General features: G+C 47.2%; 1 protein-coding gene across 1 annotated transcript; it reads left to right on the top strand.

Moving 5' to 3' along the window:
* Positions 1 to 155: 155 nt before the first annotated feature.
* SDF2L1 (stromal cell derived factor 2 like 1) lies at positions 156 to 3,928 on the top strand. Its single transcript, XM_014894567.2, has 3 exons — positions 156 to 413; positions 1,150 to 1,346; positions 2,556 to 3,928. Exons 1-3 carry the CDS (start codon positions 245 to 247, stop codon positions 2,832 to 2,834), a joined length of 645 nt encoding a protein of 214 aa, XP_014750053.1. The 5' UTR covers positions 156 to 244; the 3' UTR covers positions 2,835 to 3,928.
* The last annotated feature ends 11,338 nt before the right edge of the window (positions 3,929 to 15,266 follow it).

The raw sequence follows: 15,266 nt of genomic DNA, 5'->3' as shown, positions 1-15,266 counted from the left end.
AGTTCTCCTTCGCGTCCTCCCCTGGGGGCCGCCACGCCGCGGGCTCTGATTGGTCACTTCCATCCTTGCTGGTTCGCCGTAGCCCAATGAGAGCGCGCGGTGGGGCGGGGTTCGGGAGGGGATTGGCTGAGCGTGGCGGTGGGCGGGGCGAGCGGTGGGCCCGCGCCGGGGAGCGGAAGCGCCGCGCTGAGGGCGGCAGTGGCGGCTGGGCTGAGGGGGCGGTGGGGCCGGCCGGTGCGGCGCGATGCGGGGCGGCCGCCGCCTCTTCCCGCTGCTGCTCCTGGCGCTGCTGCCCGGGCTGTGCCACGGCAGGGAGTCGGCGCCGGGCGCCGTGACTTGTGGCTCGGTGCTGAAACTGCTCAACACCCGCCACAGCGTGCGGCTCCACTCGCATGAGGTCAAATACGGCTCCGGTGAGCAGGGCCCGGCTGGGGAGCTGGAAAATGGCGGGTCACGGGCTGTGAGGGGGGCGAGGAAGCGGAGGGGGGACAGGCGGCGCCTGGCAGGGAAATGGCGGGGGTGGGCAGGCAGTGAGGGTGGTAGGGAAGGTGAAGGAAGTTGGAGCTTCCCGAGGTTCACGTCCTTGGTGCAGAGGGAAGCGGCAGGCCAGGGATGGGATGTAGGAGTGGGCTGGACACACGACAGGGACACGGGGATGCTGAGGCCTGTGGGACAGGAGGATGTGTCAGCTGCTCTGTGGGCCCTGGAGTCGCGATGTGACAGGGGTGCTTTGCCCTTGTCCCTGAGGTAAGCCCTGCTCAGTGTCAAGGGCCTCAGCAGTACCTTCCCAGTGTCTCCGCTGGCAGCGAGGGTGTTGGTCTGTTCAGGAACACAAAGACCTTGATAGTATTTTTGATAAAGGTGGGATGGTGTGAATAGTACCTGTTATGGATCAGAGCTTTTTCTTGTGTGTTTGCCATAAACTTTGACAGTTTGCATCTGCTAACACATGCTGTGTTTCACTACTTCAATCTGAAGGATTATTTGGTACCTGCATTCCTTTTGCAGTCAGTAAATGGGCTACGAGAATTAAGCATCTTGTAAACACGAAGGCATGACAACATTAGAGCAAATTTCTGTAGTTTTCTCATGTCTTTTTGAACTGGGGAAGCAGGATAAGTCTTGTGTCATTTAATTCTATTCAAACAGGAAGTGGGCAGCAGTCAGTGACAGGAGTTGAAGCTTCAGATGATGCCAACAGCTACTGGCGGATCCGTGGGAAGAGTGACAGCAGTTGCCAGCGTGGGACACCAGTGAAGTGTGGGCAAGCCATACGACTTACCCACGTTAACACTGGGAAAAATCTGCACACTCACCACTTCCCATCACCTCTCTCCAATAACCAAGTGAGTTGGTTTAAATCTTAAGCTTTTGTATAGGTAGTGCATGCTATTGACAATAGTTACTTGGGTTTTTGGAGAATCAGCCTTGAGTACCAGCTGTGGGAAGCCCTAAGTCTGTGCATATCCAGTTTCAAGTGTAGGCTTTTCTGCATCTTGAAATGATGTATTTCAGTTCTTGATAGAGATAATATTTAGAATGTGCCAGTATTAGTATTTCATAGTACTTTTAACAAATCTGCTTTTTTTCTTTTTTTTCTGCACCGTTGCTACTGGGAAGACTGTTCTGAAATGTTTGGTGTTTTCAAGATGCAGGAGATTGAGTATCTCCCTCAGCATTGTAAAGACTGCTTTAGAGCCAGGCAGCTAATCATGTATTAAAACATTAGGCATTCCTAAATCCATATTCCTTGGTGATCCAGTCTATTAGTCTCAGTTGTCTTCTTGCTATCTCTATTTCCTTTGACTGGTCTTATTTATCTGTACTCCTTCCACAGGAAAATTGAATCTGCTCTTGCAATCATATTTATTTATAATTTTGCACATATCTAGAAGAGCGTAATTTCTAACTGTAATTCAGCCCCAGTCTTGTCCTTGAACAAATACTTCTCCAAGATTAAAAATCTCTCTTAAATAATGCAGTTGTTGGCAGGTTTTTGTTGTTAGTCATGTCAGTCTTCCATCAAGCTATGTAGATGGGTTGTTACTTTCAAACTTGGAAGATGTGACTCTTTGTGGAAAAGTTTTTCTTTCACCATGAGTAAAGTGGCTGAAACAATAAGGCCCAGCTCTGTGAAGGGTGTCTAGATGACCTGATTATTAAGAGAAGTGATGGAAAAATAACATTCCAAAATAATTGTTTAAGGGAAAGATTGACTCTAAAAGCTTCTCCCGGATTTCATTTTTCAGTGTAGACACTTCATATATTGTCATTGAGGTAAGATTGTTCAAGTGTCATTGTGGGGTTTTGTTTTGTTTGGGGTTTTTTAAGCACTTTCTGCTCAGGTTACAGGTTGGAGTTTGTTGGTACTTTGTGTTCAGAATGTAGTGGTAGAACCTTACTGCTTCTGGCTTTGGTAACTGTTGACAAAACAAAACAACACCGCTTCTTTTCCCATCCTTGTCTTTGAACTCTGCTGAGTCTGTGGTTGATATTTGTGTGTGCTGGAGGTGTTTGCTTACACTTTCACTTCAGGAAGCTTGTGTCTCTAACAGGAAGTAAGTGCCTTTGGGGATGATGGCGAAGGAGATGACCTGGATTTCTGGATTGTGCAGTGCAGTGGGACTTACTGGGAGCGGGAGGATGCCGTGCGCTTCAAGCACGTGGGGACTGAGGTGTTCCTGTCCATCACGGGGGAGCAGTACGGCCACCCCATCAGAGGCCAGCGGGAAGTTCATGGCATGTCTGCTGCCAACCACCACAACTATTGGAAAGCCATGGAGGGAGTCTTCATCAAACCCAGTCTGGACCCTGCAAAACATGATGAGCTCTGAATTGACACAGGATCCAAAATGCTTCGTTTGACTCCAGTGTTCGGAGATGCTAATCCTTGGTCTCTTCTAAGTCCTGCCTTGCCTGAGTGACTTTCTGTATTACTGAAGGGCATTAGTTCATTCTAGGAATGCAGCACTTCTGTGGAGAATGGCTTCTGCCAGGTTCAGCCACTGACATTTATTTGGTGAAATCCTTTCTGGACTTCCAAGCTTTATCGGTGAAACTAGTTCATATGTCTGTTAGGTTTTGTTGTCATTTGTTTGCTTGTTACTTTTTCTCGATTTCAAAGGAAATGAAAAAATGAAAGTAATACTTTTCTCTAGTCTCAAGAACAATAAAACTTTGTATTTTGTAATCTTTTCCCAACTATAATTAAATATTTGGAAACTGATTTCTACGTCCTAGTGAAAGAATGTTAGTGATAAGGAGATGGATTGAGTCTAGAAATGGAAAAATGGTTCTGAAATATGTTGTTTTTTGAATGATTTGCAGTCAGCTAGTCAGTCGTTGAGTTAAAAAGAAAGTATCTATTTGAAAATTGCATCCAATGTCTTACGAGAGTTTCATTCTGTATTGTATTGGAAGACTTGAAAATATTGTGTATGTTGGAGTAAGAAGATAAAATTTTAATATTTTCACTTTGTCCAAGAAATTCAGGTGTTCTAGTAGTGGTGGTACAGCTGATTGTCCATTGGTAAAGCTGCTCTGCTCTATGAACAGGTGCAGAAAACGGCTGCTTGCTTAATTAATATTAGAATTTTACAAAGTTTCTTATAGTGCAAAGGAACAGTTGAATTTGGCTTACTTCTGTGTCACTCTACAGGATCAGTGTGACAATCCAGGTGAATAAATAGTGAGGCATACACCTATGTGGGGTTTTTTATGTGTGAATCCAGAAGAGCAAAAAACATCTGAGACAATGGTTTGGTCATAGATTTCGGACAGAGTGATATGCACTGGAGTGCTAGCAAGGAGTCATCACTGAACAAGTGAAGAATTTCTGTGTTCCTCTGTGAAAAGAGAAGTTAATTCTTCAGTGGGTTTTTTACACAGTGTTACTGGACATACTGATTAAAATTCAAAATACCATGTATATGTGATTTTGTTTCAAATTGAAAAGCTCACCAAATGAGTGAGAAAAGTCAGAACATCCAGGTGTTCTTGTTTCCATGTGTAAATAGTTGATTGATTACAGTGCTCATTAGTCAATCAGTTAAAGAAGCAGGAAATTAATTTGCTGCTCTTACAGCTCCAGTGGGGAGCTGCAGTGTTGGTGTTGTGTTGAGAGGGTGCAGCAGGCAGTTGAGTTCAGCTTTACAAATCCAGCAGCTGCTCTGTGCACCTCATGCAGGAGTGCTGCCCAGGCTGGCTCCAGGTTTTATTTAAGGATTTCCTGCTAGGGAAGATCAGTCCAAACCCTATGGAACAAGGAACCTCTGTAACAGCATTTCTGTATATCTTGCTCTTTTCCCTCAAAGAAAAAGGTAAGAATGTTTTTTCTACTAATTTTAGTTGCATGTTTGTTTTTAAGGATTGCAAGCATTTTGGAGATTAAGTAGACTGGCTTTTGCTGTTTTGTATTAGAAGTAAACTTTTACATGATTAATATTTCAGGTTCGCTGATACTCCTGACTAATTGGTATTGAGGTTATAGCCATAAAAAAATAACTATTTTAAAACGAACCAAACCTGTATAAACAAGCTTTTCCTTTATTAAAGAGAGCTTTTCTTTTGAAGGTGGTATATACGTTAACACAAAAAAATGTGATAGCATTTTAGGTGAAAGAAATAGCCTTGGCAATGAGTTCTTGTCACTAAGAACTAAAATGCTTTGTGCCTACACCATATGGGCTTAGTATTTGTGCACCTGTGGAATACTAAACTGGCTGAGAGGGGGCAGAGCTGTGGGGCTCATCTCAGTCTGTGTGCCAGGTATTATCCCCATCCAGTGATTGTCTGTGCCTGGATGTTTCTGTCCTTAGCAAAGGTGATTTTCAGTCTTATTTATTATGCTTGAGTGGCATCTCACTGGACTTTTGGCTTTCTGTTCTGGATTTGAACCAAACTGGTTTGGTGAGGCTGCAAAAAAACTAACTTTTAGTCCTTTTTGCTTACTTTTTAATATGTTTTGTTTTGAAAAATATTTGTACCTTTTGTTCTTAAAGAACCAAGCTGCCACACACAAATATACCCATGAATGCCTTATTTAAAGACATATTCAGCAATATTCCTGTGAACTGAGTTTCCTCCACTTCTGATTCTGACCAAAGTATAAAAGTCACTTAGCCTTAATATTTCACTTGGGCGTGTGTCACAATAGTCAGGGGGGTTTTGTTTGGTTTGGGTTTTTTCCCCTAATTTTTATCACTCTAAGTGTTGTTCTGAAAGACTCTCAAATAAGGCTGATTGAAGTACACCTTATTTTGGAATGGTCTCATACAGTACTTCAAGAACTATTGGTACTCCTGGCATGCTGAATTCTGGCTACACAAGTCATGTTAATGTAGGAGGTGCAAAAATTATAGTTGTGGAAATTGGTGACTTGTGCTCCTGTGCAAGTACTGAGATTTCAGAATGTGATTTGGGTGTTTTTATTTACTTCAGCTGCTCATAATTCACCTTTTCAGTCCTGCCCCCATGAGTGAAGCTTAGAGACTTGGAGAATGTTTTTGTATTGCTGTGTGGTGGTGTTTGTTTTCCATATGATTTTATCATCTGCCTACAGCTGTTGAAGCTCTAGGGTAAAACATGAAATACTGAGAGATGTAGACATAAAAGTTGGGAATGCTGTTTTGTTTCTTTCTTTTCCTTTTAGTGTGATAAATTTTATACCTCTTCTCAAAAATTCTCTGTATGCTTCAAGGTTAAATGAAACCTGTTTATTTTGACTCCTGATGCTAGCAGGAAATAATTATTTCTAATAACTGAGAGGTGTTTTTCTACTACAAGAACTCTATGAAAGGTGCACCAATGTTGCTTTGTACTCTTCCTTTAAGAAACCAGAAAGGCTTTTGGGGAAGGGATTAGAAGGATCTGTATTTATAATTGTTCTCAGCAGGAATAGTTGCTAAAGACTAGTCAGTCTAGAAAGCAATCTGTCAAATAGTGCATTTTACACATATATATATTATCTTGTTCAGTATGAAATGACAGAGTTCCTTAGATGTGTTAATTTTGGAGGCAAGTGTGTGCCTGCAGATATTTTTACTCTATTTCTGGAAGCTCTTTAAAGCTCTGTACAACTGCTCAGCATATGAACACTTGCCACACATTTTGACTTTTCAGTCAAGGTGAGCGAGACCTGGGTTTAGTTCTTCCAGTGTGCTGGAAGGGATGTGCTGCTCATTAAATCTTGGTTCTGAATGTTGAGGCTAAATATAAACCAGTGTTTGTATTTAAATGGTATAACTATAATTTAATTTATTGTGTTTAGGAATACTAATTGTATACTATAAATACTAATTTAGGAATACTAGTTAGTACTAATACTAATATCTGTTCTTATTGGGTTAAATTAGCATATCTTTTTAAAGAGGAGAAAATAGTCAAAACAAGCCTGTAACAATGACTCTTACTCAGCAGTATTTTTAAGCCTGTTAGTTTTGCTGAATCTTCTCTTCAGTGCCTTCCCCAGCACTGAAGCAGTAGCTGGCACTGTAGATGCACCACGTTTCACACCTGGCCTAGACAGAAGCTGAACTGTAGCAGCAGCAGCATCCCCCTGGTGCCTGACACCCTGCTTAGCATCCCTGCTGCCCCTTTGTTAAATTCCCTGCTGGCAGATGAGAATTGGCTGAGAGCCTATCAGAGATTTGTGGATGTAGAGTGTCTGATGCTAACGCTTCTCTTTCCTAGTTTTCAGTTTGCATCTGTGCCCTTTTGCTTTTGCAACTTTCTCTTTGAAAACATCTCCTGTAATCCAGCCTTGCTTGGTTCTATCCTGTGGGGTAGGAAACACAGGGGATGTTTTTCTTCTTCAAGGAAGAATAAAACATTCAATCTTACCAACCTGGAGTTGCATAGGAAACACAAGGCAATTCAAACATTACCTTAGAGTTTATTATGCATGTAGGTCACAAACAGTAATAAACTTTAAGCATTTATAAAAACCTTAGGACTCTAAAGGAATAAATATTTCATACCTCTTCCTTTTCCTTCCAGGGATATAATTCTTTGGTAGGGCATGCAGTATTTACACCTAATAAATTTCTTTTTACTTTCTATGCAAAAGATGGAAATCCAGCATTAGCTCCTTCTCATCTATTTCCTGAATCAAACTTGCTGTAATTGCAGTAGTGCGTGGGAATTGATTGAGACATGGTCAAGCAGTTCCTCTGAGGACAGTACTGGTTTATTTTGGGTTGTATGAGCAAGGGGGGAATATAGTGAGCACCTTGAAAAGTCGACTTCAGCAGCTGCACTGTTCAATGTTTCTATTTAAATTGTACCAAATCAAACTGATTATAAAAAACTTTTTTACTATATTTGGTATTGTGCTAATTCTAAATTAGCATAAAGTTCACAGTGAAATCCTTTGATAGCTCTGATACTGATTCAAGCTGCTGTTCTGTGAGGGATGCATCTGTCTCCTGTCCTTTGGGAAAATGGTGTCCTGCTTCATTAGGATAAGAAGTGTTAGAAGCTGTATGACATCTCATGAGTCCCAAACCCTTATGAAACACATTACAAATTAATCAGAATGTGTACAAGCTTAAAAGCTGTGTGATTACTTCCTATGTCTTTTTTTTTATTGTAAAAATAATATGTAGATGCTGGCTTTGGCTGTCTGGGGGACTGTCGAGCTTTGACTCGGATCTGTAGCTCTTTGCTTGATCTTTGTGATCGCGATGTATTTATCCTCCTCAGCTTCATTTTCTGAGTGTACTCATTATTAATACAGGTGTGTGCTGTACTGAAAATCGAAGTAGGTGGGGTAAATCTAAGTGCAGCTCAAATCCCAGCTGAACATAAGACGCAGTAGGTGCCTGATGGTTTTTTTTGTTCTGCTGATCTCTCACAGCCCCATCTCTGCCCGCCCGCCGCACCCTAGAGGGGTCGGGCTGACTTCAGCCGCCTCCCCACGGCTGCCTGGCTTGGCCGTGCCCGCAGACAGCCCCTACACGAGAGTTTCTGTTCTGTGCGCTTCAATGCTGGTGGCTCCTCTGTCCTGCCTAGGGAACAGCCCTGTGGATGAACTGTATAAAACTTGCGTGGGGTGGATGCGAGCAGGGCCGTTCTGAGCAGAAAGGGGCGGGCGCGTCTCGTTCTCCGGGCGCGGGAGCCGCGGCCGCTAGTCAGCGCTGCTCCTCCGCCTTCCAGCGCTGCCTGCCTGAGAGCCGTGCGCCTTTGGCAGCCCGGCAGGATTTCTGCAGCGCAGCTTTGATCGCCGCAGATTTATACTCTTCGGGGGGAAACAAATAACATCCGCTTCCCCCGCGTTACACTGCTAAGGCGATCAGCTGCTGCAAGACCGCCCGTGCGGCCGTACCTCCTTAGGTGCGCTCTGCCAAGTCATGCACTGCTCGGTTATTCGAAAGGGAAGTTTAAAACATTAGCATAAGCTCTGAAGCGGTGCTTCAGGCGTTTCTGTTTACTATTTTTCTTTGGGATCGTTGGAGTGCGGCCAAGGATGAAATCTGTTTGCTTACAGTATACATTTAAGGCAATTATCTGTATTGTAAAATTAAATACCGGTTTCTGCTCGGTGAGGAAAGAAAACGCACAAAAGGATCGTTAAAAAGGGAGTGCTCCTTGTCCTGTCATGTACCAAAAAAATGCATTTCGCAAGATCTCGACAGTAAAAACTAAAACGAAACGATCTGTTCCTAACTGGAATAGGCAGCACGTCAGTGGTGGTTACAGGAACACTTCTTATCCCTAACGTAGCTCACCTGGCTCTCCTCGGCTCTTGCTGGACCGCTTCCCCTGGAGTAGATGCTGTGCCATCAGCTGAGGATTCCCTTTGGCATGAGGATGAAAGCCGAGCTGCCATCTCTTACCGACACGGTATCGGTTTGCGAGCCGCTGCGAGACTTCTCACAGACATCCCGCGGGGATGCAGCTCCTGCTGGTTTTGTGGGTCACCCACGTCACGCCCCACAGCCGTCAGTGGGGACAGCAAGCGGCGGGTCCAGCTCCCCTTCCTGCCAGCGCAGTCATTGCCGAGGGCTTTGTTCACGTGCCAAAAGAAAGTAGAATTTTATTTTTTTTTTTTTGCATGTCTGCCTGGCGATGTAATTTGGGTATCTCAGCATCCGCCGCCTGCCAATATTCTTTCATGTCTAGCGGAAAGATGCTCTCGCACAGGAGCCTTCCGCGATCCCGGGTACCAGTATTTGCGTGCCAGCCGCTGCTAACGGCGATCCTTGGGTGCTGGCAGGAGACCCTCATTCTCCTAGCGAAATTGTTCTCACGGCTCCCTCTGCCCCCATCCCTCTCCTCCCTTCCGGGCACGATCGGCGTCTCTTTATTCAGCCTCGCCCGCCGCAGCGGGGCGTGGAGGGAGCGGGGAGGTCCCACGGTGTGCGCCGGCCCCGCCAGAGCCCCCGGCTGCGGGCAGAGCCCGGGCCCGGCAGAGCCTGAGCGCCGCACGTCTCCCATGGGAGAGCTCCTCGGCTCTGGGCGCCGCAAGGATTGGCCGCAGGGCCGACGCCCAGGGACAGGGCTGCTTTGGGCAGCGTCTGTGTCCGATGGGCCGGCGGAGAGGGCGATTCCTCCGCTGCCTTCACCCGACTTCCTCTGGCCAGGCGGCAAGTTTAAAGCCCAGTAGCTTAAGAGCCTGAAAGGCTGCAAAACCGAGTCGTTGTGCCTCCTTGTGCCGAGAAAACACAGCGGCGACTCAGTACCTGCGAGGGAGAGGGAGCCGACAGGCTCGGGGGTGCCCTGAGAGCTCATCCCGCATAAAGGAAGCCCGGAGGCCTTCGTGCCTAGGGATGTTCAAACCGTGCTTTTATATGGCTTATGAGAGGGCTTCCGGCCCTGTCCGGCTGCTGACACTGTGAGAGAAACGCCTTAATGCAGTCTCAGCAGTTCCCATCCTAGTGCAAACCCATCTAGCTCGGTAACTGGCTTCGGTGGGCACGCGGAAGGTGATGCGGTAAAATAATCGTATAGACACTTGTTTAATCACCTGTCTACTCCGCTTGTATCGTCCCTGCTTGTTCAAAACGGGAAGGGTCATGACGCGTGCCAGCAATACCTTACACTGGGCTATCGTTGGGTGTACTTGTGTCTCCATCGCCAAAGAAAAAATATAGAGCTCTTATAGCATTAAACCTGTGCGGGTAAAACAGACCTCGAGAAGTGCAGAATGCGAGGATGCTCCTGAAATTGCACCCAAGGGAGCGCCATCTGCTCTCTCTTGCAAATATTATACTTTTGAACGCATTACCTCTGCCTTCACTGGGTGCGGATATGCAGATTATTACTGTCGAGCTGCAGGCAATTTTCTATAAAGCTGCTCAGCGAAACGTTTATGTTGTGCTGCGTTTCCTCAGCAATAGAAACCCACGGTGAGACTGGCTCTCAGTCGAGCTTAGAGACTTCAGTCTCAAGGGCAAAATAGTTTAAAATGTTAAAGTATTTGTCTCTCTACGTGCGCTGTTTTCCCTCATGATATGGGCGGTTGTTTATTGTGAGCAATTAACTGAAATCTTGCTTTAAGAAGTCCCCGCAGTCTCGGAGCCCCTCGGTCTCGGCTCTGGGGGGAAAAGTGCTTCGTGGCGCCCCTTAGGAAAATTGCCATTCCCAGGGCTAAAGCAGAGGACAGGAGGGATGATGCCGTTCAGCAAGGGGTGGGGAGGAGCGATCCTACCGGAGGGAACAGATTTGCTCTTTAAGGGATAAATTGGCAGTTAGGAGGGCACGACTTCCTTCCTCCCTACTCAAAAAAGGTAGGGGGACTTGTGAGTTTTTGGAAGCTGGAGTTGAAGGGACACCGACCTCCGGGAGAGCAGGGATGGGTGGCAGAGAAAAGCCTGAGAATCCTCTCAAGACTGGACATTTGACATGGCATTTTTTTTCGGCTTCCTCCCCAGCGACACCCGAAAGCCGAGCTGGGGAGCTCTTGTTCTGCCGGGGCGGGGAGGTGGGGTCCCGAATGTGGGGAATATCAGAACCAATATGCGTGTCAGTGACGGGGAATGAGGGTTTCCGAGCCCGGCGGTGCCCAGCGGGGCAGGGCGCAGGCGTGGAGCGGACGTACAGTGGGAGCTGGCCAGGGGAGGGTGGTTCAGCATCCTCGGCACTAACCTGCCGCCTGGGCGGCTCCTGCTCTGCCCACAGCACGCTCCTGCCTGGGACCCCGCGGCGGAGCTCTGGCAGCGGAGGTTTATTCCCAGAGGCAGCTGCATGCCAGGGCACTGGCCCCACCGGGAGCAGATGCTGCGCGGGGCGGCGCTGGGAAGGCTAGTGCTGAGTGGGATGCTACACTAAATGAGGCTCTGAAGGGAAAATAATAATAAATGTTAAATGCCGCTTTTCTTTCTGACCTGCATTCTGCACTCTTCTGCATAGGAAAGTTGCCCAGTCTATATCGTTGTTGTCAGAAAACCACTTTGACACTAGATCATATTTTCTTATATCTGGTGCCTTAAGAAACTGAAGGAAAAATTACTGCTGTTCAGTCTGAGATGCTATGGTTTATCCTGAAATAATTCCTCAATACTTAACCTAAAATAAAATTCTATCCTCATAAAGTGTTAGCTAAAGTCCAGGGATCTTTTGGAATGAATAGGTAGAGTTATGCTTAAGGTGCTGAACTGGGACTGATGAGCAGCACTCAGTTTGTAGCTTCAGAACTGAGTGATCCCAAAAACGTGTCGGTGCTTCTTCGTGCTTCCATCTGGAAAATTATAGGGTTTCTTTGCCTTGTGTGTGAGCAGTGCTCTGGGTTCTGGGGCAGGTGTCCAAGAAGCCAGCAGGAAGACTGGGTGACATGCCCAGGACTGCCCAGGTGAATCCCTGCCCTCCCCAATGTCCTTTCCCGCGGCCCCGCAGAGCGGCGGAAGATCACCCGCGGCCTCTCTGCTATGGGCCTGCTCGGAGCAGGTTAAAATGGCGACTGCCACCCTGTCCCTCGGAGACATGGACCTCTGTCTGTCCCTGTCCGGCTGTCCAGGGGCTGCGGAGTGACCGGGCACGGGTGGGAGCCTGGCCGCGGCCGCTCCCTCCGGGCTGAGGGAGGCTGGGTGTTCTACTGAGAGCCAGCGCCCCTTTGGCCCGGGGTGCTGTGGTCCCTGATAGAGACTGTGGGGTGAGAGGAGTTCCCCACGCCTTGCAGCTGCTTTCACCGCCAGGACTGACTGGCTGCAGATGGGAGACTCTCACTCACTTCTTTGAGGGAAATGCGGTGAAACACAGTGCGGGGGCTCACCCTCAAATCCCCCGGAGGGCCCGGGAGGGGCTTTCCGTCGGAGCTGCAGCGGGCTCCCTCTAGGCTGGTCTCCGGGGCATTTATGTGCATCAATGAATTTAAATTGAATAGAGAAGAGCCAGGGAAGGATGTTCTTGGATATCGGGCAGAGGTGTTTTGGGCAGAGATAATCAAACTATGTGACTGAATTAGCCTGAGCAATACTTACTCCTGCTGTGTCTCTGTCCCCGTCCCCTCCCCCCCCAATTTATGTTTATTTATTTATTGGTGTGCCCCCAAGTTAATAAAACATTTCAAGACGTCTATGTCGAGAAGTGATTTTAGCCAGTGTCCCCTTTGCTCCCGCTCTGAGCCTGTCCTCCCTGTCTCTGCTGGGACTGGTGGATGTGACTTTTCTCGTCAGCCTTTCCCGGAAGGGAAGGCAGTGGCTTCAAGCACACCTTCCCCGCGGAAGGGGGTCGCCCTCTGCCTCCCTATGTCACGGTGGGGAAAGATCCTCAGGCTTGGAGCCTTCCTTTTGGTCAGAGCCTGCGAACAAAGCGGCAGGACCGACGGTCAGCGTGGTCCTCTCCTGAGCCGCGAGCCAGAGGCCCTCGGAACCCCCAAACCATCCGGGTTTCACGCGGTAGCAGCTGTCGGACTCAGCCGGCTGCGGTGCACTGGCCTTTGGCGAGCACCGAAAATGAGTCCTCGGCACCGAAACCCTTTTTTCCTGCCGGCGGCAGCGCGGCTGGGGCTGCCCGTGCCGCTCGCCGGCCGCACGGGCGCTCGCCGCGCCGTCGGGGCAGCGGGCGCGGAGCGGAGCCCGGGCGAGCCTTCCCCGGCCCGGGGAGCGGCTCCGCCGCCGGCGGGGGAAGGCGGGCTGGGGCTTTACCCCACCCGCTGTAGTGCCAAGACCCATTCATTCAGCTAGTCCAGGCTTCTAAGAAGACCCCTTACCCCTCTGGATTCCATAATACAGGATGCAAGTGGAAAACAGTTCAGCTTCACTTTTCCCGATTTATGTATTATCCTGATTCTCCCACCCCTAATTAAATTATCTCCTGCTTTTGTTGTTGCTGTTGTTTTGGGGTTTTGTGTGTTTGAGAGAGATTTCAGGGGATAGGGAGGAGATTGGTGGTTGGTTGTTAAGTTTTCTTCCTGTAAAAGTTTACCTTTCAGTAAGGTTGTCTGTACATGAACAGGGAAACAAGGGGGAGAAGGGATCTGATCAGAGAATTCAGACAGACATTTAACCAAAACTACTTTTTCACTTGCTCCAAACACTGCTATAAATGTCTTAAGTTAATCACTTAGTGTTTGGGGATAGGCAGGCAGTGAGAAATCCTTAGCTTTGCTCCTTCTTGGTGTCTGCAGCAGCATACACGTGAAGGAGACCTCCATACTTCTCTAGGGTTCATGAGAGATCCCCTTTTCCTTCAGAATGGGAAGTTTCTATTTTCTCTTTCTCTTAGAACACAGCCTCCCTTTTGTTTGAATTTTTCAAAATTATCTAGTGCTGTGAAAAGAAAACCAAGTAACAGAATCTAGTGCTGGAGGGCTGGGTAAACCCAGACGGCCATCACTCCAACCTTGTTCTGAAATATGACGGGAATTCACCGTGGTAGAACAAACCAGTTTGTTTTTAGCACCGTGTGATGGTGGTTTTGTACTCAGTGTAACTCCCCATAGATTTTAATTGGGCAAACTGCTTACAAAGATGTAGCGGCTCCTGACAAAGGTGTTACTTCTTAGTATATCAGTATTTGAGGAAGGCAGGGCTCTGCTATTTGTTGTAGTAGTAGCAGGGTGACTTTAAAATACTTGACTTATTACATTCACGCAAAATGATACATTCGAGTTTGCTCTGTGACAGTGTCATCTGATTACTCTGTGTGTCTCAAGATGTATAAAGGCTCAACTACCTCCCAGGTGAGTGAGTAAGCAGGAATTTTATACAGAGTCGATGTCTGATGCTGAGCCCAGGAACTATACCTACTTTCATGCAGTGCCACAAAGACTATTTTGGTTTGCCCCAAGGAACTTCCATTCTCAATTAGCCACCCACCCGCTGTTCTGCTAGTTCCTTATGGCAGAGATCCCTGCCCATGGAGCTTCTGGTGACAATACACTAAAGAGAAGAGCACTGTTTTAAAGCTCTGATGCTTTGAGACTTTTCTCCCCATCTGTTCCCTTCTGAGCAGAGAGATGCATCCTTTGCAAGAATGCAGGGCTGCTAGATCCAAGCTTTGCCTGGGGTAGCTTTCCATTCCCAGGAAGGGTTTAGCTGGAGTCTCAGAAGTTGTGTACAGATTTAGCCAGGCTTCAGCTGAAAAGCTGGATAGATAATGCCATTGTCAAACCTCCAGTGGAGCAGTTTGGCCACCTGCTACTCCCTTTGGATGGAAACAGGATATCTACTGGAGGGCTTTTCAGGAAGGGAATGTACTTTCAGGTACCCCATCTGAACGGGTTTTTCTGGAGGAATTAACAGTGTATACCTTTTTTTTCCTGATCAATTACAGCTAGGATTTAGATTTTTTTTTTATGTGCTTCGTCCTCTTTCTTAGCACTTAGTTTGTTGTAATTGCCAGAACATGTCCTGTTCAGTCTGTGCTGAAATTAATTCTGAGGACTGAGTGTGGAGCAGAGGCAGGATATGGCCCCAAAGTCCAGCAATTTGTGCTTCCTGCAGGGAAGTGGCTGTCTATGGCAGCCCTTCTAGAGGCAATGTACACCCTCTGCTGCAGTGGAACAAGCGCAGTGTGGATCAGCAGGTCTAGGGAAAAAGTTCTATTGTGCCATGGTTTTCAGTAAATATGCTATGAGCTACCTAGTGGTATTAGGTCTAATCATAGCCTCAAAGCTGTGGCTGGATTTATGTTGATCACTTTAAAACAAATCTCACAGATATATTTAGTAGAAGAATGTGTAAAACCCCAACCCCCAAATGGTATTATGTAACCAATACAGTATTTAAGTGCCCCCTGTGTAAACTAAGTGAAAAGCCTGCTGTTTGCTTTCTTTGCCTCTGTTGTGTATTGGTCAACCGAAGCCGGGTGCTCTGTTTGCTGTTCTG

The sequence above is a fragment of the Sturnus vulgaris genome, chromosome 19 (genome assembly GCF_052056855.1).
Source record: "Sturnus vulgaris isolate bStuVul1 chromosome 19, bStuVul1.hap1, whole genome shotgun sequence".
Taxonomy (NCBI): Eukaryota; Metazoa; Chordata; class Aves; order Passeriformes; family Sturnidae; genus Sturnus; species Sturnus vulgaris.
This window is presented reverse-complemented; position numbering and strand designations above follow the sequence as displayed.

Bases quoted from the DNA above. Each gene is read 5' to 3' on its own strand.
- SDF2L1 (XM_014894567.2), top strand. From the start codon at position 245: ATGCGGGGCGGCCGCCGCCTCTTCCCGCTGCTGCTCCTGGCGCTGCTG. The intron at 414-1,149 runs GTGAGCAGGGCC...CTATTCAAACAG, and splicing joins TGAGGTCAAATACGGCTCCG to GAAGTGGGCAGCAGTCAGTG. The intron at 1,347-2,555 runs GTGAGTTGGTTT...TGTCTCTAACAG, and splicing joins CACCTCTCTCCAATAACCAA to GAAGTAAGTGCCTTTGGGGA.